Source organism: Myotis daubentonii, chromosome 1 (genome assembly GCF_963259705.1).
Source record: "Myotis daubentonii chromosome 1, mMyoDau2.1, whole genome shotgun sequence".
NCBI classification, from domain to species: Eukaryota; Metazoa; Chordata; class Mammalia; order Chiroptera; family Vespertilionidae; genus Myotis; species Myotis daubentonii.
Genome location: NC_081840.1, coordinates 57,222,758 through 57,246,138, shown reverse-complemented (window position 1 = coordinate 57,246,138; position 23,381 = coordinate 57,222,758). Strand labels below are relative to the sequence as shown.

At 40.5% G+C, this 23,381-nt stretch overlaps 1 protein-coding gene and 1 pseudogene across 2 annotated transcripts in view; one reads left to right on the top strand and one right to left on the bottom strand.

Annotated features, from left to right (window-relative positions):
* The window catches only part of TMOD3 (tropomodulin 3), a 77,631-nt gene that overhangs the window by 16,150 nt on the left and 38,100 nt on the right, over positions 1 to 23,381 (top strand). For both annotated transcript variants that reach the window (XM_059701243.1, XM_059701234.1), the window contains exons 2-3: positions 19,242 to 19,433; positions 20,658 to 20,814. In XM_059701243.1, coding sequence (XP_059557226.1) covers positions 19,308 to 19,433; positions 20,658 to 20,814 — 283 coding nt within the window. In that variant the 5' untranslated portion in view covers positions 19,242 to 19,307. The remainder of the gene's footprint in view (positions 1 to 19,241; positions 19,434 to 20,657; positions 20,815 to 23,381) is intronic.
* Positions 12,638 to 13,280, bottom strand: LOC132214340 (E3 ubiquitin-protein ligase SIAH1-like; annotated as a pseudogene).

Genomic DNA, 23,381 nt, shown 5'->3' with positions numbered 1-23,381 from the left:
CTAGATCCCTGAAATTGTTTAGCGTGAAACCAGTGGTATCCCTAAAAGTCACAAGTGTGCTGCTTCTCTGAGATTGTATATGAAATACCTTCACTATATAGGAGTGAGGCATGGTCCATTGAGGACCAGTCAGACTAGCTAGGGTACCAGACACCTGAATCAAGTATTGGAGCAAAATGGTATGGTGCACCCTGAGCATTGTTAACCTTCAGAGTAGAAAAGAGAATAATTAATGGGTTGGAGGAGCTAGGAAAGGCTTTGGAGAGAATGGATTTGAGCTAGTCTTTGAAGGGTGTGTAGAGTTTGGATAGGATGGAGAGGTGAAATTTGGGGATAGAGTAGGGTGGATTGTTGAAGAGAAGTGCACACCATTGTGGGAAGAAAATGAGGCCAAGGCGTGAAGCTGAAATTAGGATATTTGTTAGACCCTGAGGAAAGCCAGGCTGAATAGAGCAGAGCGTTCCTAGTAATTGTTATTAAAAGTAGGAAGGTGGAGTTTTATCAGGATCACCTGAGACACAGTCAAAATACAAAAACACCTAACAAATAAAAAAATTTCTAAACAAAGGAATAAAATGTAAAAGCACTGCGTCAGGAAGCAGTCAGGTGACTATGATCAAGGTCTTTAGAGCAGGAAAACAGGAGCTTAGAGTTGGGCAAGGAGTTTGTTTGTCCCTGGGAGAGAGAGCCTTGATAAAGCATTGTTTTTGTTTCCTCTCTTTATGAAGCTCCAGAAATTTTACTAGTTCCTGGAACTGGTCCAGAGAAGGGGTGGGGTCCAGAGACAGGAGGCTTTGAAGGCCTGCTCAGAACATCAGAAAAATGAGTTATTTCTCTTGAGGTTTACTTAGGGAAAAGGAAGAAACACCCTAAAGCTGGCCTCAACCCCAGTTTCAGAGTTTCTTTTAGAGGTTGGGGGAGTTTGATTATCTTTTTTTATTTCTCTCTTTCCACAACCAATAAAAAAATATAATAATAAACTTAGGTACAAGGATCCAATATTTTTTTAAATCATCACAATCCAAAGAAGGACAGAGTTTCAATTATATAGAGACTTTGGTCCCAAGCTGTGGAACTTGGGAGAATATGTGATTATATATCACTTTAAATGATTTTTGCTATTTGTTTCATAGATTGTTAGTCTTTTTTCTTAATGTTCTGAAATTCTTTTTTTTTAACCAAATAGTTCTTTATTAGCTCAAATCTACTTTAGTGTACCAGTTCATTCCCAAATTACTCTATCTCTAAACAACTAAAACTCAATGATCAATTAATCTCCGTTAGCCTAATGAACATACAAAATGTACCTCTAACATTGCACTGTAACTTCCCCCACCAAACAAAACAGGAAGAGTTGTTATGTTTAGCTGAGTTAGTCTGTCATGCAGCATTTTCATTATATTCTTTTAATTTATCTTTTTTTAAAAATATATTTTATTGATTTTTTACAGAGAGGAAGGGAGATAGAGAGTTAGAAACATCGATGAGAGAGAAACATCAATCAGCTGCCTCCTGCACATCTCCTACTGGGGATGTGCCCGCAACCCAGGTACATGCCCTTGACCGGAATCGAACCTGGGACCTCTCAGTCCGCAGGCCGACGCTCTATCCACTGAGCCAAACCGGTTTCGGCCATTTAATTGATCTTTATTGTTGAAAGTATTACAGATGTACCCCCCCCCATTGACTCTCTGCACCCCAGCCTTCAGCACATTATTGTCTGTGTCCATGGGTTATGCATATAAGTTGTTAGGTTAATCTCTCCTCACCCACCTACCCACCCGCCTTTCCTCTAAGATTCATCAGTCTGCTCCATGCTTCTATGTCTCTGGATCTATTTTGTTCATCATTTTATTTTATTGAGATTATGTGATACTTATCTTTCTCTGACTAGCTTATTTCGCTTAGTATAATACTCTCCAGGAATAGTTTGAGGAGGATAGGTGTTAGTTGTTCTTTGAAGGTTTGGTAAAACTCCCCTGTCTGGACCAGGGAGTTTTTTTTTATTACTGCTTCAGATTCATCAGCTGTTAATGGCCTATTCAGGTTTTCGGATTCTTCCTGGTTCAGTTTTGGAAGATAGTATTTTTCTAGGAATTTGTCCATTTCGTCCACATTGTCCAGCTTGTTGGCATATAGTTTAGTTCATAGTATCTTACAATTCTTGAGGTAGGTCTGTAGTGCTATAAACTTTCCTCTCAGGACTACTTTCACTGTGTTCCAGAGACTTGGGGTTGTTGTGTGTGCATTTTCATTTGTTTCCAGGAAGTTTTTTATTTCTTCCTTGATCTCATTGATAACTCATTCATTGTTTAATAACATGCTACTGAGCCTCCATGTATTTTAATGTTTGGGGATGTTTTTACTTTAGTTGATTTCTAATTTCATTCCACTGTGATCTGAGAAGATGCTTGATATGAGTTCAGTCTTCCTGAACTTGTAAAGACTTGTTTTGTGCCCTAACGTGTGGTCTATCTTTGAGAATGATCCATGAGCACTTGGGAAGAATGTATATTCTGCAACTTTGGGATGAAATGCTCTGTAAATGTCAATGAAATCCATCTGATCTAGTGTGTCATTTAGAGTCGCTGTTTCCTTGTTGAATTTTGGTATGGAAGATCTATCCAGTAAAGTCAGTGGGATGTTAAAGTCCCCTACTATGTCTGTATTGCTATCGATCTCTCTTAAAATCCTCCAGAATTTTTTAAATATATTTAGGTGCTCCTATATTGGCTGCATATATGTTTACTAGGGTTATATCCTCTTCTTGGACTGATCCTTGTAGTATTACATAATGACCTTTGTTGTCTCTTGTGATCGCCTTCATTTTGAAGTCTGTTTTGTCAGATATGAGTATTGCTATCCAGCTTTTTTTCCTTTTTCATTGCTTGGAAAATTTTTCCCCATCCCTTCACTCTCATCCTGTGTGAGTTTTTTGTTTTGAGATAGGTCTCTTGTAGACAGTATATATTTGGGTCATGTTTTCTTATCCATTTAGCTACACTCAGTATTTTATTTTTAATATATGTTTATTGATTTTAGAGAAGAAGGGAGAGGGAGAAATAGAACATCAATGAGAGAGAATCATTGATTGGCTCCCTCTTGCATGCCCCCCACTGGGGATCAAGCCCACAGCCCGGGCATGTGCCCTGACCAGGAATTGAACCATCATCTCCTGGTTCATAGGTCATGCTCATCCAGGCTACCCTGTCTTTTTGTTGTTGTTGTTGTTGTTCATCAGTTTATAATGGTCTTTATTATCCATAAATGAGTGAGATCATGTGGTATTTTTCCCGGTTTCCCAGGGGCCGGCGCAGCCTCGCAGGGGCTGGCGCAGCCTCACAGTGGTCGTCTCAGCCTCACAGGGGCCGTCACAGCCTCACAGGGGCCATCCCAGCCTCACAGGGGCCGTTTCAACCTCACAGGGGTCGTGTCAACCTCACAGGGGCTGTCTCAACCTCTCAGGGGCCATCTCAACCTCACAGGGGCCGTCTCAACCTCTCAGGAGCCGTCGCAGCCTCCCAGGGGCCGGCACAGCCTCGCAGGGGGCACCACATCCCACGTTGGGGATGAAGGTGCGAGTCATAAGCTCCTCTCACTGTCTCTCCTGCTGCTCCCTTGCATATCGCCGATGCTGGAAGTTTCTGAGAGCAGTCTGCAGGTGCTGGACATCATACTTTAACTGGTCAACACGAAGTTTGGCATTCTGTCTTTTGTTGGGCGGCTCCTTGCTTGACAAAATCTCCAGGCGTTCTTGCTGGCTGAATATCTGGTATGCTTGCTTGGATTTCGTTTTCTACTAAGTGCACAGACTGCTTGTCTGCCATCTTCCAGCGTACCATGTGAGACTGGATCTGGTGGACCTGCTTGTGCGTTTGCTGGTACAACGGTTCCATGTCGCCGGCCCAGCCGGGTCCGGCTCCGGCTTCCTCCGAACCTGATTCTGCTTCTTGAGTGTGTCCCTCATGTATGCAAGGAGTTGAAATCTACAGTTTGTTGGGTTCCAGGCTACCCTGTCTTTTGATTGGACCATTTAAGGTTATTATTGATAGGTACTTACTTATTGCCATTTTAATACTTTATGTCTATGTTTCTATATGTATTTCTTAGTAAGTCCTTTAACATTTCTTATAATGCTGGTTTGGTGGTGATAAACTCCTTTACCCCCCCCCCCCTTTTTTTTTGTCTGGGAAGCTCTTTATTTCATCATCTATTTTGAATGATAGCCTTATTAGATAGAGTAGTCTTGGATTCAGTCCCTTGCTTTTCATTACCTTGAATACTTCATGCCATTCCCTTCTCACCTGTAGAATTTCTGATGAGAAATCAGCTGACAGCCTTAAGGGAGCTCCTTTATAGGTAACAAATTGTTTTCCTCTTGCTGCCTTTAAGATTCTCTGTCTTTAATTTTTGGCATTTAATTATGATGTGTCTGGGCGTAGGCCTGTTTGGGTTCTTCTTGCTTGGGACTCTCTTTCCCTCCTGTACTTGTATGACTTTCCTTCACTAGGTTAGGGAAGTTTTCTGCCATTATTTCTTCAAACAGGTTCTCTATCCCTTGCTCAGTTTCTTCACCTTCTGGTACTCGTATGATGGGGATATTGATACATTTCATGTTGTCCCACAGCTCCCTTAAACTGTCCTCCTGTTTTTTAATTATTTTTTCTTCTTGGTTCTCTGATTGACTTTTTTTTACCCTGTCTTCTAATTCACTGATCTGATCCTTGGCTTCCTGTAATCTGCTGTTTATCCCTTCCAGTGTATTCTTTATTATTGCTATGTCATTCTTCATTTCTGGCTGTTCATTTTTCAGTTTCTGTATCTTTTCTCATGCTGTTGAGCATCCTTGTAATCATTAATTTGAACTCTATATCTGATAAGTTGCTTATCTCCATTTCATTTATTTCTTCTGGAGAATTCTCTCATTCTTTCAATTGGGATTTATTTATTTATTTTTGTCTCCCCTTTTTGGCTGCCTGTTTGGGTTTGTTTCTATGTATTAGATAGATCTGCTACGACTCCCATTTTTTTGGAGAGTCTCTAGTGCAGGACAATGTCACACAGTTTGTGACTGGCCCTCAGTACCCTGTTCGGAGCTATTAGCAATCCACAGCTTGTGGCTCCCTCTGGTGGGGTTGGGTGCATTTGGTCAGGACCAAGATGCGCACAAAGGTCTGCTTTTCCTAGCCCAGGGTCCAGAAGCCGATCAGGCAAAGCACCCAGAGATCTGCTTCTGCCTGCAGGCTGATTGTTATTCTCAGTCTCTTAATGAGTCTCAGGCTATGCACCACAGCAAGATGTAAACTCCACAGGGTGGAGCAAGAGGTTTTCCAACAAGATGGGGCAATTGCCCCACCCTCAGGCAAAAGCTGCCTAGATAGTTAAGGTCTGCCTGAGTAAGGTGTCCTCTGCAGTATGGGGAAAGTACTCAGCACAGGAATCCAGGTGACTGGTCTCTAAGCTCTATCCCCAGAGCCTCCTTCCCTGGATTCTCCTCACAGAGCTCTACTGCCCTTTGCCAGAGCCCAAGGTGAGTGGTTCCACACGAAATTTTGTGCATTGATCCTTTAAGAGGGTGCCTGCATTTCCAGCTGTCTCCCTGGCAGACAGCAACCCCACTGCTTTTCACAGTCAATGTTATGTGGGCACCTTTCTCATTTCTGGTGCTCTGGGCTGGGAATTCCAACTTGGGGTTTAGACCCCTGAGTTCTCAGTGGTAACCCCCCACAGCTGAGATATCCCTCTGGAATTTTAGAGAACTTTTATTAAAGGTGGGGAAAGTAAAACAAGAAGGGGCCTAGGGCAGTGGTCGGCAAACTCATTAGTCAACAGAGCCAAATATCAACAGTACTTCTTCAAAATAGACTCACCCAGGCCGAAAACCGACTTCTGCGCATGGGCCACGAAGTTTCAATCGCACTGTACGCGCGCCCGCACGTGGTATTTTGTGGAAGAGTCCCATTCAAGGGGCCAAAGAGCTGCATGTGGCTCACGAGCCACAGTTTGCCAACCACGAGCCTAGGGTAACAGGAGAGAGATTAGGTGGGGAAATGAGCCTAGGCTGAACTGCTTTGGCTCAATAAGAATTAAAAGAAAAGGGGGCCTTGAGGACAGGTTCAGGGAGTTTGCCCGGTACAAACTGCCACTGCCCATAGCTGCCCCAGTTGCAAGCCTTGTGAAATCCCTAGAGTTTAGGAGATGCAAGCCTGTGGGGGAAGAAAAGGAGGAAGGGAAAGTTGTGGGTGTGCTCCCGGGAGGGAGAGTGTGCTGGAACCTTTGTTTTGATGGTTTTAAAGGCTAGAGGATAGGGTCCTGCATGCCCGTGGATGTAAAAAGGAGGTGGAGAAATAGAAGAGACATCCCAATGATGGATTCTTTTTAGTGAACCCCTCAGGCTGGATTCTAATAATGGAGGGTGGCAGGAGAGGGTCCGAGGGGGAATTAAATTTACTTCAGATATATGCCCAACTTTTCTGGTCACCATTTTTGTAATTGAGAGAGAAAGTGTTTCAAAAGGAAATAGAAAAAATTAAATTTAACATCAAATCTACAATTGATTATTACAGTTTCTGTGCCTTGTTTGTGCCATATCTTTGACCTTGTGAGCTCTTAAATTCCAGTTTGAGAAACATTTATAAAGTAGGGGACCTAGAACAAGAATCTGTTTTATGCAGTTCTGGCCGGGTAGCTCAGTTGGTTAGAGCGTCATCCCCCATAGGCCAAGTTGGCAGATTGGATTCCCAGTCAGGGCACATACAAGAATCAACTAATAAGTGCATAAATAGGTGGAGCAACAAATCTCTCTTTCTCTCTCTCTCTCTCTCTCTCTCTCTCTCTCTCTCTCTCTCTCTCTGTTGATCAATAGCAATCAATAAAAACATTATTTTTTAAACATATTCTATTGATTTTTTACAGAGAGGAAGGTAGAGGTATAAAGAGTTAGAAACATCGATGCGAGAGAAACATCGATCAGCTGCCTCCTGCACACCTCCCTACTGCAGTGATGGCGAATCTATGACACGCGTGTCAGAAGTGACACGCAAACTCATTTTTTTGGTTGATTTTTCTTTGTTAAATGGCATTTAAATATATAGAACAAATAACAAAAATATAAGTCTTTGTTTTACTATGGTTGCAAATATCAAAAAATTTCTATATGTGACATGGCACCAGAGTTAAGTTAGGGTTTTTCAAAATGCTGACATGCCGACCTCAAAAGGTTCGCCATCACTGCCCTACTGGGTATGTGCCCACAACCAAGGTACATGTCCTTGACTGGAATCGAACCTGGGGCCCTTGAGTCCACAGGCCGACGCTCCATCCATTGAGCCAAACCAGTTAGGGCAACAAATTATTTTTTTAAAAGAATCTGTTCTATGCAATTTTCTCAGATTCTTTTCTTCTCATTCCCGTGGTTCCTTTCCTCTCCCTCCAGTCCAGTGCCTCCCCTCCCCCCAAACAGTACATTAAATGAAAGAGGCACTTAATGAAGGTATGTGTATATTGATTTGAAGGTAGGGAAAATGTTAAGGTTGAAAAAGGATAGTTTTTCAGAATTAAGGAAAAAAATCGTGTCTGCAGCCCAAGAAATTCACAAGGGATGAAACTGAGGAAAGATGTTAGCATTTTACCTTTTGTTCACTGCATAACTTTAACTTGCTCTTAGCATGGTTTCTTTTAGACCTAGCCTAGTTTATTTTAGGATTTTGTATGTAGTCCAATGCTTACTAACTTGGTGGATTAAGAAAATTCTTGCAAGAGGAAGAATGAGTCATAGCAATACTCCCTTTGGGAGAGAAAGAAAGAAAACCCTCAGATTAGTCTCTCCATTATATACTTGGAATGGATTCATCATTTTGATTGATGGCTGAGCACTGATGAGCTTTTCTTGCAAGCCACCTCATGTCATATTTGGTTTTGTCCACCGTATGACTGGTATAAGGCTCTTTTAGGTTAACCAGTAGAGATAAAGAGTTCTGTAACCTTGTTACCCTGAGAGACTCATTCATATGATGTTATTTCTATTTTAGTATTTTTTTTGTTTGTAACAACTTTTAGAAAAGCTTCAGCATTTTTCAATCCACCCAATCTGTTAAACAAATAACTCACCCACCAAAAAATAAAAGAATAATAAAAAAGAAGAAGAAGGAGGAGACTATGAAACATTGTACTGAAAACTGGGTAAGTTAAGGGTGTGGCTCTTGTGGCATTTGTCTTTGGTATGCACAGACTGGGTTCCCCTCAGACCTTGCTTTGTAACTCCACCAAGAAGAATAAAGAGAGGAGTGGGCTAGGACTAGGAGCTGCTTTGAGCTAGAAAAGGAAATGGGGTACTCACATGAGGGCCACAAAGTCTCTTAGTAGAGTCTTGTTGAAAGAGTATTTTTGAAGAGGTCTGAGCCATGTGTTAACTGTTTTCTTGTAATAGTCACAGAAATGATCTGGCTGCTTTCTACTTAAAGGTTGCTCTCAGTAATGTGCTTCCAATGAAATCTCTTCTTTGTTCTGTCCCTAACAAGTTTTTCTGGGCTGCCCTCAGACTTCATACTTTATTTTCTTACCTTTGGGGATATATGGATTTCATTTTTTAAAAGTTCAAGCCTGGCTGATGTGGCTCAATGGTTCATAATCGACCTATGAACCAGGAAGGAGGTCACGGTTCAATTCCCAGATCAGCCCAGGTTATAGGCTCCATCCCCAGTGAGGGGTGTGCAGAAGGCAGCTGATCAATGATTCTCTCTCACCATTGATGTTTCTATCTCTCTCTCCCTCTCCCTTCCTCTCTGGAATCAATAAAAATATATTTTTTAAAAATTTAAGATGATGTCAGTAGTAATGGCAAGAAAGACAGGACTGCTTAGCTAATCTCATACTTGGGTTGATTAGTTTCCATGAAACTTTTACACAGACTAATCAACCACATTTTCTCAAATTTCTATGTGCAGAGCAACTACCTCACTCAGATGTACCCATATTTGGGTCAACCATAACATCTCAAGAACTCTACAAAAATCATTATTAATGTACTGCCCTTGAGGCTTCATTGTATAGAAGAGTCAGTGTACAAAACAGAAGGATAGATTTAGCATCCCAATTTATTTCCTTTTAAAAAAAATATCTTTATAAAAGTAAAGATAAAGATTACTTTTATTACTATAAAAGTAATATACATCATTATATACAACGAAAGTAAAATGTTTTTCATTTTTTAGGAGTTAAATACTGTGTAATAGTGCTTAGGATGTGGTGACACAAAGTACATATTTTGTTATAATTAGTGTTATCTAGAATCATAACCTTATAAAAAGGAAATGACCTTAGGGGACTTAAAAACTCCCTTGCACTTGAGGAATCTGCTACATACTATCACAGATATTCATAATCCTCCTCTGCTTTTAACAGTGCCAGGAATAAAGAGATGACTTTCTTTACTCCAGCCTTCTCCTTCAAAGAATGTTCCTTAAGCCAGCAGAGATGAAACTCAAGCCTAACATTAAAGAAGAGAGCCTTTAGATGCTTTAAATGTTAAAATCTCTAGACAGAGATCATTTATTTTAAAATTGTTTTCAGCCGAAACCGGTTTGGCTCAGTGGATAGAGCGTCGGCCTGCGGACTGAGAGGTCCCGGGTTCGATTCCTGTCAAGGGCATGTACCTGGGTTGCGGGCACATCCCCAGTAGGAGATGTGCAGGAGGCAGCTGATCGATGTTTTTCTCTCATCGATGTTTCTAACTCTCTATCTCTCTCCTTACCTCTCTGTAAAAGATAAATAAAATATATTTAAAAATAAATAAATAAATAAAAATAAAATTGTTTTCAGATTAATTCTGAAGCCAGGTCCAAACAAAAAAGAGAAAGGAATGTTGATTTAAAATTTTTAACCAAAGCAAATTGAAACACATACTTACGAAGTTAATTGGATGTTAAACCATAGCTAGTTCAAAAGATTACATGGATATTTACCTAGAGGGAATATGTTTATCTCAACTACTGTTATCTAATATATATCAACATTGAGATACTTTTATTTGAAAATAAACTTATATAATCACTAAAAGTTTTCTTTGCCATGAAAGGATAATGAGACTACCAGCTAATAGTCAATATCTGAAACAAAGTGACAAAGCTGAAATAATACTTTGATAAGGGAGAGCTATGCTGGTTAGACACAGTCTCTCAGCAAAGGTGACCAATTTATTATACAAGGCTTTTGGGAAGCCTGGAATGCACGGACTGGCAAACTTTTCAAGGCCATAGTGACACCAATTGTAGAAGCATGATTATTTGGGGAGTCTGTTGATTGGTTGGCTGGCACTTAGAGTAGTGCTTACTGGAGGGAGTCTGCTCCTAATTGGCTGATTTGGAAGTGAGAAGCTGAAGGTGATTGATTGGCTGGCAAAGGCAAATTGTTTATTTATTTAGTTAGTTCTTTTTTTATGACTTCTTGTTAAAATGGCTACAAAAAAATAATTCTTTTCTATTTTGTGAGAACTTTAACTTTCAACATTAAATACATATAATTAGTTGCACAATGCAAGCATATACAGCAGGTCCTTGAATAACGTTTTGTTCAATATCGTTTCCCTTATAACATTCAGAAGGTGCTTGCTGCCAAAACCGGTTTGGCTCAGTGGATAGAGCGTCGGCCTGCGGACTGAAAGGTCCCAGGTTCGATTCCGGTCAAGGGCATGTACCTGGGTTGCGGGCACATCCCCGGTGGGGCATGTGCAGGAGGCGGCTGATCGATGTTTCTCTCTCATCGATGTTTCTGACTCTCTGTCTCTCTCCCTTCCTCTCTGTAAAAAATCAATAAAATATATTAAAAAAAAAAAAAGAAGGTGCTTGCTGTAGTAACTTAACTCTTTATATCAATTATCTTATTGCTAACATTGATTTCATTGTATATAATTTTGCTTAAAGTCAAAGAACTTATCGATGATGTTAGGTGAGAACTTACTGTATTGAAATTTTTTTTGATGTATAATTCAGAGTATAAGGAGAAAATCTTAAGTGGATAGGTTAATGAAAATTTTACATATATATACTTGTGTTTAACTATCACCCAGTTTAAGATATAGCACATTTTCATCACCCTAGAATATTCTCTGAATATTCTATCTTATCAATACCTCCTAATAGCTATTTCCATTCCCGTGGGTTAGTTTTGCCTGTTCTTGAATTTTATATACATGAAAGCATATAGTATGCATTCTGGTTTTGTCTAGCTTTTTATATAATACTAGAGGCCCTATGCATGAAATTCGTGCAAGAGTAGGCCTTTGCAGCCTCAGTGACTGCCTGGGTCCCTCTCTTGCAGCTGCGGGTCGGCTGCCTGGATCCCTTCCGCGGCGGAGGCAGCCTCCTCTTCCATGCCGCAGCAGCAGCTGCCTCCATCCCGTGGCTGCAGCCCCAGTTTCGTCCTGAAGGACGTCCGGTTTAATTAGCATATTATGCTTTTATTATTATAGATTCCTTTCAACATAATGCATGTGAGATTCATTTACGTTTTTGCTCATATCACTAGTTGCTCTTTATTACTCTGTAGTATTCCATTTTATGACTATTCTACAATTCATTTGTGCATTTTCCTGGTAATGGACATATGGGTCATTTTCAGTTTGGGATATTATGAATAAAGTTTCAATGAACATTTTTTACATCTTATTTTATTAACATAAACAAGCATTTCTCTTGTGTATATAACTAGGAGTAAAATTGCTAGGAGAAAGTTGGTACAAGTTGTTTAGTTTTAGTACATATTGCCAAATAGTTTTCCAAAGTGTTTGAATCAATTTGCACTCCACTAATAATTTATGAGAGTTTCAGTTGCTCCATATCCTTGTCAACACTTCAGCTAGGTCTTGAAGAATGTGTAGGGGTTTGATTGAGGACAGAGGTAGATGAAAAAGAATGCCTTCATTCTAAGAGAGGGAGCAAAAAGAAGCAAATGCATAGAAACCTAAAATTTTTTAGCATGTTTGGAGTATAGGCTGCGTGACAGGGAGCAGTTGGAAATAATATTGGAAAACTAGCTAGGACCAGGTTGTGAACTTTGTATTTTATGCTGAGGAATTTGGATTTTATCTTGTAGGTCAGAGGTTCACAAACTTTCTGAAAAGGGTCAGATAGTGAATATTTAAGGTTTTGTAGACCATCTGGACTCTGTTGCATTTATTTAACTTTGCCATTGTAGCAAAAAGAACGACCATGAAAATACATAAATGAATGACTGTGACTGTGTTCCAATAAAACATTATTTTTAAAAACAGGTTGCAAGCAAAATTTGGCCCACTGATGCTATAGTTTGCCTACCCCTGTTGTAGATACTATGAGTCTACATAAGGTTTTTGAACCAGAGAACAACATGATCACACGTGTTCATTAAAGAGAGAACAGAGAAGAGTCTGAAGACTCGGAGCCTGCCCTGTTGAAGTAGTGATGAAACTGAGGTAACAACTCATATATTGAGAGAATATGTCTGAATCATGTCATTCCAGTTGTTTTTTTAATACAGTCAATGTCAAGACCTTGCTCCCTCTAAAATATATGAAAGTGGAAGAAAATAAGTGGAGATCCAAAAGATCTAGGATATCTAATTTTCAAAAATTATTTAAATAAAAGCAAAAATTGCAAATGTCTCAGTGAAGTGAGATTGCCGAGACTCCACCTGAAAATGCAAAGCACTGCTGGTGACCGTCATACTTACCCTGTTTCTCCAAGACCAGCATGAAGTGGAAGCCGAAGTAGGACTGCATCATCACCCAGTCCACAGCCCTGGGAGACTGATGTCTGTGGCGAGGAAAACGATATCCTCTCCCTGCAGGGTGGTGATGGACTTGTGCTGAGGCGTCAGATGGGGCATCACAGCTTCCAGAGAGCCGTGCCACTTACAGGACGCACCGGGGCATGGGCAGGAGTAAGGCCGGAACTTGCAGAGCTCTTCGTGGTCTGCTTTTTCTGTGCGTGGCAGAGTCATTTCACACCCGGGCGAGGCATATTTACAAGGGGAAGCACTGAATTGGCCACTTTCTCCATCGCTAAGTTGCAAATGGATCCCAAGGGGCCCCTGCAGGTTGGACATGTGAGCTTTGGGTGACAGTTGCTACAGACAAGGTGGCCGCTCTGACATTGAAGAATGGGTGGCAACACGTAGTCAAAGCAGACAGGACACTCAGAAAGACTGGCCAAGTCATTGTTGGACGCGGTGGTTGCCCGTCAGGGCGGGCACCCTCTGCACTTGGAGGTCCCGGTAGGTAACGCTGTCACAGTCTGGCGGCTCATTTTTCTCACTGCAGTGGCCGCCATGGAGCCGTGGCCCCGTGCCTGTTATGTGTTACTTTTCTATGAATTGTAGCTTGGGGATTTTAAAAAGTTCCTGTAGACAGATGATAGATTTATGTACTTTTCTGGCACACTGGATTCACCTCTTCATCATTCAGAATGTGTTCTCCTTCCAGTAAGACAGATATCAACGCACAAGCAAGCCAGGACAGGTCCTCCCTAAGACAGAGGGAGAGAAAGCGAAGCAGAGCACTGTTCCCAGAGCTTCCCTTCCTGAGGTGTTCCTGAGCTTCTCTGCTAACACTTGGAACATTTTTAGTACAGAGACATTCCTCAGTAGAGGAGGAGAGCTGAAAGGGAAGGTATGATCAAGTTGGAGAATCTGAGAATGTGAACACCTGATTAAAGAATGATACTGATAAGTTGAGTGACTTAAGTTTTGAGCATTAGTTGCTTTGTATTGAAGCTTCTGAGAAACTTTAGTATATTACTTGGAATTTCTTGGCAAATTTCATTATATGAATCTGAAGGAAATAGCTTTCTATTGCTTTGTAAAGGAGAAAACAAGCCAAAGAAGCCAATTCCTTAAAAAATTAAATAAAAACATTTTCTCCTAGAAAATACCATAAAAACGAAGTAAGAGTTGAAAGAAAATGGGAAAGATTTTTTACATGTAACTGAAAAAGATTAATATCCAGAATATATTAAGAACATCTATTTTTTAAAATTTTTTTGTCTTTCTTGGAGAACATCTATTTTTTTTAATAACACAATTTAAAAAATGGGCAACAGATTCTTCACAGAATGAGGAACACCATTGGCCAATGAATTAATAAACGTATGAAAAGATGCTCAACTTTATCATAATTCAACAAAATGCAAGTTAAAACTACGGTAAAATATAATATCACATTCACCAGAATAGTAAAAACAAAAAACAAAAAAAGTCTGTTAATACCAACAATTAGCAAGGATGAGCAACATGAATTGTGATGTACTGAATCTTCTAGAACTATAAGGTGGTATAATCACTTTGAAAAGAGTTTGAGCCCAGCTGGTACAGCTCAGTGATTGAGCATTTACCTGTGAACCAGGAAATCATGGCTCAATTCCCAGTCAAGGGCACATGCCTGGGTTGTGGGCTCAATCCCCAGTAGGGGGCAGGCAGCTGATCAATGATTTTCTCTCATCATTGATGCTTCTATCTCTCTCTTGCTCCCCTTCTCTCTGAAATCAATAAAAATATTTTTTTAAAAAGAAAATAGACATTACCCAGTAAAGTTGAGTCTGAGCATACCCTTTTCCAGTAATGTCATTCCTAGATTGAACAGCTTTGAGATACTCTTGCACATGTATACCAGGAAGTAGATAGCAAGATGGGTTATAGCAGAAAAATAGAGGGGGGACAACTGCAAAAAACTCAGATATTCATTTATACAACTGAATACTCTATAGAAATGAAAATGAAAGAAGTACAGCTTTAAGCATCAACTCAAAACAATCTTAAATGAAAAATGCAAGTCACACAAGGATGCATACTGTATGAGCCCATATATATAAAATGCAAAATAAAAGGGCAAAACTGAAACTCTTAAGTTAAATATTTAAGGTAAAATGTAGAGGAAAGTCAGAGAATAAGTAATTCAAAATTCAGTGCAATGGCTACTACTTTTGAGGAGGGAGATGCCCTGGCATGGGGAACATGAGGGTACTAGTAATGGTCTCTCTCTGAAGGTAGGCATTCATTTTATTATTTTTAAACAATCTATTTATATAAAACCCTAATATGCAAATAGACCGAATGGTAACTGAACAATTGTTCGCTATGACGTGCGCTGACCACCAAGGGGCGCGCACAGAATGTGGCGTGATTGGCCATGGCGGGATGATGGAACAGGTGAGCAGGGGTGCCAGACCAAGGTGGAGCACCGTCGTTGTCATTGGGGTGATCCTCTGGTGGTTACTGAAAATTCTTTGCTCCCATGTGCCACTCGCACCTGCTGCCGGTGCCAGGCACCAGCCCTGATCGCCCCTCAAGTCTTCTCCACCTCCCCCTGCTCCTGAGGGGCAATCAAGACCAGCAGCTGCCTCTGGCATCTGCTGCCAGCACCCGGCGCCAGTCTCGATCACTCAGCGCCAGTCGCAAACACTCAGTGCTGTCAACAGGTTCGAGCGGCGGCTGCCAGCCCCAATTGCCCCTGAGGGCTTCTCCACCTCCCCCTGCTCCTGAGGGGCAAGTGGGGCAGCAGTCCCTGCTCACACCCGCTGCAGGTGCTGGCCCCAATTGCTCCGCGCCAGCAACGGGTGCGAGTGGGGCCGGCACCGTCAGTGCGTGGGAGTGGCGGCAGCGGGAGCAGGGCTGCTGGCAGACAGGGGACCAGGGGCATCAGCGCGAGGGACCAGGTGGGGGCGCAGAGGATGGGTCATGACCCGCCCCTGGGCCCACCATAGCCTCACTGCCCACAGTTCCTTTCAAGGTGCACAGATTCGTGCACTGGACCCCTAGTTTTTTATATAATAAAAAGAGAAACATGTAAATTGACTGTCCCTTCACTACACTCACCAGCCAATCAGGAGTAAATATGCAAATTAACCCGACAAAAATGACGGGTTAATTTGCATACACAGGCGCCGGGCAGAGAGCAGAGCGGGAGAGCCGGAGGCTTGGGGGGACATGGCAGAGTGGGAGGCCGTGGGACGGAGACAGAGCAGGAATGGAAAACCTAGAGTGCGGGGAGCACCAGGAATGCTGGGAATCATAGTTCTGGTGGCAGACGGATCTCCTAGACACTAGAGCAAAGTGAGCCTGGAGCAAGTTACTGTTGCGGTGGGGGATGGAGGGAAAGCAAAGGTGAGAGACATAAGTAAAATCAGAGTGTCTAGGAAGAATTAAAGGGAAGATATCCTAAAACTTCCAGGAAATCTCCAGCAATGAAGCAAAGGAAAAAAAAAGCCTCTATTATTCTGTGAGCAACAAACCAAACTGGGTTAGGGAGTCTCAGACAATTCGCTCATATGATTGCAAAGACAGACAGAAACTCCTGGAATGGAGAGGGCTCCCCTGAGGGCTCCCAGATTGGAGAGGGTGCAGGTTGGGCTGAGGGACCCACCCCCAGTGCACGAATCTTCGTGCACCAGGCTCCTAGTAGTATATAAAGATGCTTTGTATGACAGTTTATACTTGGAATAAAAAGCAATCTATTGGAGTAAACTATTTTACTCATTCTAAGGAATGTCATGTTTCCGACCTATAAAACCTGGGTGATATATATTGCCTTTATTCTGAATATCTCATTTCTATCATATTGTCTATTACAGTACCCTCTTAGTTGGATGACCATTGAATTTATGGCCAAGGCTGGGATACTTTTGAGAGTAAAGAAAAGAGATGCTCAAAATAATCAGTATTTTTTGAAATATTTATTGACTAAGAAATTAGCTCTATTATTTATAGTTATGTGCTGCTTAACAATGGGGATAAGTTCTGAGAAATGCATCATTGGGCAGTTTCATCATTGTCTGAACATCATCGAGTGCACTTACACAAACCTAGATGATACAGCCTACTCCACACCTAGGCTGTATGACTTAGCCTTGCTCCTAGGCTACAAGCCTGTACAGCATGCCACTGTACAAAACAGCATATGGTTAAATCAAACACAAGAGAAAATTATGGTATCAAGAGATGCAGTAAACAAGATGGGTGAGGCATTTTACAGCAATGGTTTTGTGTGTTTTTAAGAAGAAAGAATACACTTTAAAATAATATAGTAAATACATAAACCAGGAACAAAGTCACTTATTATCATTATCAAGTATTATGCACCATATGTAATTATATGTGCTGTGCTTTTATACCATTGCCAGAACAGTAGGTCTAGGTTTGTTTACACCAGCATCACCAGAAACACGTGAGTAATGTGTTGGGTTATATATTACAAGGGCTACATTAGGTGATAGGGAATTTTTAGCCCCATGATAATCTTGTGGGACCATCCTTGGATATTTAGTCCATTGTTGACGGCACATGACTGTACTGTAAACTTCAGTATATTATATTAAACTATATTGAAATGTATTTTTATATTGATTTTCCAAACATTAAAAAATAGCATAAAGTAAATAATTACTCTTGGTACATATTCTTAAACTTCTATCAATTTCTTACCTTTGTATCAAATGTCTGTTTATGAAGGGAATCTTTTTTTCAGTGTGGTCTAATTTTTTATCTTTTCTCCTAAAATTGCATGCCACCTTCTTTAAAATTGCATTTTATGGTTACTATATTTGGTAGTGCTGATACTTTCCATTGACTCTTCTCTGCAGACGGTATTATTTTTAATTGAGAAAATACACTCTCAGGATACTTGTTAAGCTTGCTATCTTAAAGTTGGAAATACAAAGTAGAGGTTTACCAAACTTAGTAATGATAACAATAATTTTTTTAATGGAAAAATTTAGGATAACTGCTAAATCTATGTAGTGTTAGTAGAACAGGTGTAAGCCAGATCTGTCTTGGGCAATTATACAAAATGCCTGCAGTTTAACATCTGCATAAGCACAATTATGTTAATTTGCTTTTTATAGGACCCAGGTGGTTGCTAGTCATTTCATTAACTGACAGACCCCTGTGGTGAACCTTCATTTCTTCTTGGGAGATGAAAACACCTAAAAGGATCCATAAAATGTTACTGAATTGAGGAGGAAAATATATTAGTTAAAATATGGTATTAAGTTGGGAAAACGGGGGGAACGGTAGCAAAGGAAATATATCCAAACTTTGAAATACTGGGCATTTTGCAGCCAAGAAAAATTTTAACACCATTAAGTCTAAAGATTATTTTTTATCCACACAGAACATTTTTGTGTTGTTGTTAATCCTCATCTGAGGATATTTTTTCTATTGATTTTTAGAGAGAGTGGAAGGGAGGGGGAGAGACACAGAGAGAGAGCATCAATATGAGAGAGACACATCAATTGGTTGCCTCCTGCACATGCCCTAACCAGGGCCAGGGATCGAACCTGCAACTGAGGTAGGATCGAGCCTGCAACTGAATCGAACCCGGGACCCTTCAGTTCCCAGGCCAATGTTCTATCCTCTGAGCCAAACTGGCTAGGGCACACATAGGAACATTTTATGAGACAAATGATCCACATATATGGCTAAAATTCATAAAAATACTTAATTTTTGCTTCACTTTTTTACTTTAAGTATCCTTTCCTATATAACAGTCCTGTGGGTAACTGGAAATATGCTGCTTATTGAGTCACCTCATAGCTTTTGGGGAGAGATCCACACAGTAAGGAAATGGTGAAGGTCCTTTCTGTAATCAGATTCTCCTGACCAACCTTGTCAGTTAGTGGGTAACATAGCATGGTTTAGAGTATTTTACTGAAAGTTTTATAGTGCTGTATTTTTTCCTTTAAAAGCGCCTTTAAATTTTTTTTAACGCACTTTTCAAAAAAAATTTTTTCCCAATGGCAAGAGGCTGCCATTCCTTCTATGGGGAATGCAATGGTATCACCCACCCCATGTTAACGTTGAGTCAGAAAATAATGTTCTTCTAAGTAATTTACAATAAAACAAATGTACCTTAAACATACTGTGCTTAAGCAAAGTAACAATCATTTGAAAGCCATTGATGGAAAAATTTGTATTTTAGCACAAATTATATAACCTTTCCCCCCCTAAAACTTAGTTATCAGAAAATCTAAATTCTGTCGAGTAGACATTTTTATGGATTTGAATTTTATTCTCTCCTTCCCCTCTTTTTCTCTCAGTTTCTTTTTGTTGTTAACAAAAGACAAAAGGTAAAGGCATTGAATGATCCATAGAAAAGGGTGGTGTGTGATATATGGTCAAAGAATATATGACATGGAAATTACTTTTCATTTAACCTAATAATAGATATAAGTAGGTGGAGATGATGTTTTAAATGTTTTTGTCTCTTCTCTCCATAGTTTAAAAAAAAATAGAAATCACTTCTGACTACATTGAATAGCAAAAACGAAGTGACACTGCAGACCATGGCATTACCATTCCGGAAGGACTTAGAAAAGTACAAGGACCTGGATGAAGATGAGCTCCTTGGGAATCTATCAGAAATAGAACTGAAACAACTGGAAACCGTGCTGGATGATCTTGACCCTGAGGTAGGTGCTAGCTGATGAAGAAAAATGAAATAATTTTTCAAACCCTTTGAAACTAAGTAGCTGCCTTTGAGCAGTTAACTTTTTCAGGACTTTTCACTGGCACCTCTTTTTTCCCCCCCATGTATATGTATAATTTATTTTTGTTGTTGAATTTATTGGGGTGACATTGGTTAATAAAATTATAGGTTTAAGGGGTACAGTTCTATAATACAGCATCTGTATATTGTATTGTGTGTTCATCACCCCAAACCAAGTCTTCACTGACACCTCTTTATTTAAATTAACTTTTTGTCTCTTCTCCAGTTTTCCCCTTCTACCTCCATATCTTTACTGACATGACTGTTCTATTTTATATATATTTTATTGATTTCAGAGATGAAGGGTGTGGGGAGAGAGAGAGAGGGAGAGAGAAGGAGAGGGAGAGAAAAACATCAATGATGATGACAGAGAATCATTGATCGGCTGCCTCCTGCACACCCCACACTGAGGATTGAGCCTGCAACCAGGGCATGTGCCCTGACTGGGAATCAAACAGTGACCTCCGATTCAGAAGTCAACACTCAACCACTAAACCATGCCAGCCGGGCAATATACTTGTTTTGTTTTTTAATTGATTTGGGAGAGAAGGAGAGAGAAACATCAACTGTTGTTTAACTTATTTATGCATTCATTGATTCTTATGTGTGCCCTGGCCCAGCATCAAACCCAGCAACCTTGTTGTCAGGATGATGCTCTAACCAGCAGAGCAACCTGGCTAGGGCTTGATATACATGTGGTGTTTTGTGTTTTTGTTTTTTTAATGAAAGTCTTTATAATGAAATAAAAGTTACTGTGAAGGACTATTATGCATATAGTCATTTAACATTCTTTTGTAACAGAATTATTTTCTGTATTTACATATATGCTAAGGTGTTATTAAGCATTAAAAACCTTTTTATTATTGTCCCAGGGCATTTTAAAAGTAAAGGGGTTTTCCTGCTAGTAGAATACTTGCTAAAGAAAATATGTTTGTACTTATTTTAATAGTAATGTAAGTGAATACTACCTAATTTAAGAAAAAACTTTGGAACACTTTTACATTGCAACCCTAAAGTCCTGTAATAAAGTGTTTAATGCCTACATCATATTCTAATCTAGAATTGTTTCTTCTCTGAGTAATCTATGCAAGCATATGAAAATCGGCATTCTTGGTGGTCATAATGGTTGATTCATTCTCTTTGGCAGAATGCCCTTCTGCCTGCAGGGTTCCGACAGAAGAACCAGACCTCAAAGTCTGCCACAGGGCCTTTTGATAGAGAACACCTCTTGTCATATCTGGAGAAGGAAGCTTTGGAGCATAAGGACCGGGAAGACTATGTGCCCTACACTGGAGAAAAAAAAGGTAAATACAGAATTTTGAAATCATTCATTAATAGCACTTGATTTTTCTTTTTCTAGACAGGTCTGAAGAAAACAGTATTTTTAGAGGTACATCATTGATAGCCTTAAAGATATAGTGCTGACTTAAAAAGTTGTTAGAAAATTTGGGCATTTAATTTACACTTTTTATCAACTTGGCCAATAAGTTCCTTCTTAATGGTTTGTTAGTGAGGTTTTATTACATAGTGATTTTTATATAGCACTCTTTAGCTCTCCTGTAATAAATATAGAAAGTGTACTGAGGTAAAACTTTTAAATCAGTAGTGTATTATAGAATGGAAATGATGTCCAAGTGCTCCTCTCTTCTAACTCTTGTCTTTACAGTGGAATGCCATAAAATAATTCAGGCCTTATTTTCAAAAGACGCTTTTTAAAGGAAATTTGATAGCCTTCCTTAGTAGTTCATAGTTATAATTGTCAATATTTTGTAATCATGGTTTTCAGGAAATTTTTCTAGTCCCAAGTCCTTCCTACTGCAGATTTCAACTTTAGGTAGTCTTAGTGGAGCCTGAGTACAGCTATATTTTTAAAATAACACTTAATATGATAACATCGGTTAAGTTTTTCTGCTTTCAGTTGAGGCTGGCCTAAGCAGCCAGATTCTACTTGCACTCTTGTATAAGATACTGCACATGAACTGTGGGGAATGGTGGGGAGCAGCCCTAGAGCTAAGGATCAGCTCCTTCAGGCACTGTTTTTACATCTGAATCCTTAGTGGTCTGGGCAGGAAGAATAGTTAGAGCATAGTGCTTTCTCCTAGTGAGGCATTAGCTGTTCATTTGCAAACAAATGAATTTGGCTACAGCTCTCTTACATATAAGGGAAGCCAAAAACTTTGTTTTAGTATTCCAGTCTCTGTAATAGAAGAAGACTAGTAAATGACTTTTGAGTAGATATTCCATAAGGTCTGCATCAGACCTTTTTAAAATTATCTATCACCCTAGCTGGTTTGGCTCAGTGGATAGAGCATCGGCCTGTGGGTTTGCAGGGTCCTGGGTTTGATTACGGTCAAGGGCATGTGTCTCAGTTGCAGGGTCGATTCCTGGCCTGGTCTGGGCACATGCGGGAGGCAACCAGTATGTGTCTCTGTGTCCCTTTGTGTCTCTCTCACATCAATGTTTCTCTCTCTCTCTCTCTCTCATCTCTCTCCCCCCTTTCACTCTCTCTAAAAATCAATGGGTGAGGATTAACAAAAAATAAAATTATCTATCATCCCCAACTCCTGTGTTTTTTCTGTAGACTGCACCTCGCCCCCACCATTTCTAGTTGAGAATCACTACCATAGCTACTTGTATTAGTCATGTTCTCCAGAGAACAAAACAGGGTGTGTGTGTGTGTAGAGAGAGAGTTATTTTAAGAAATTCACTCATGTGATGTGGAGGTTTAGTAAGTCTAAAATCTGTAGGATAGGCCAGTAGACTGGAGACTCAGGCAAAAGTAGTAATTTGAGTCCAAAGACTGTCTGCTGGCAGAATTCCTTTCTTGCTCAGAGGAGATGAGTCTTTGTGAAGACCTTTAGCAATTGGATGAGGCCCACCATTATGTTTTTACTCAAAGTTCACTGATTTAAATGTTAGGCTCACCATCATAGAAACAAACAATATTTGACCATATATCTGGGCACTGTGCCCAGCTTTATTAGCACATAAAACTAACCATCTGTTAGAGGTGTTAATGTCAAGTCCCTCAGGTGTTTGGGCCAGAAAAAGATTTAAAAATCATGCATAGTTTAAAGTGTGGAGAAACTATGCAAAGACATCAGTTCTATGTGTCATAGAAAACTCAGCTGACTATTATCATCTGTACAGACTATAGCTTCAAGTCTGTTTATATAGAACATAATTTAATGAGAATAAATATTGGTTGGTTACCTTTTACTATTATGTGTGCTTCAGATAAACTTGGGGAGTAAAACTAGGAAGAAGAATAGAGGCAGAAACAGAGGGAGGGATATGAGAAAACGAGATGGCAAGAAAAGAATATGGAATTGGAGGACAAGAAGAGAAAATAAGAGATATGAAAGAGCTGAATTGGTCCTAAGCTGACCCAGGAAGTTTCCCAGTATGATCTTGTTTCATAATCACCAGTTACCTAGGAAAAGATCTTGGAGGATTAGAGGAGGTAGGAAAGAAGGTAGAGAATTATGGAAAACTAGAGGGCCCGGTGCACAAATTCATGCATGGGTGGGGTCCCTCGGGGTGGCCTGCGGAGATCAGGCCCCAGCTCGTGCCCTCGGCCTTGCAGCCCTGCCTGGCACCCTGCGTTGGCCTGGCCCTGCCCCCTCAACTGCTCTACCATCCCACCTGCGGGGCAGCCGATTGGGGCTGGACCACCTCAGTGCCTGGGAGCTGGCAGCGCCCCCCCCCCACCCCCGTCACTGCTGCCACTGGTTGCTGTCTGTGGGGCGATCAACGGGGCAATCCGGCCCCCACACGAACCCACCTTGGCCTGGCACCTCCCGCTCACCTGCTCCACCAGCCATTGCAGTCCCACTCTCATCACGGACGGCAGCACCTCCACTGCTGCCAA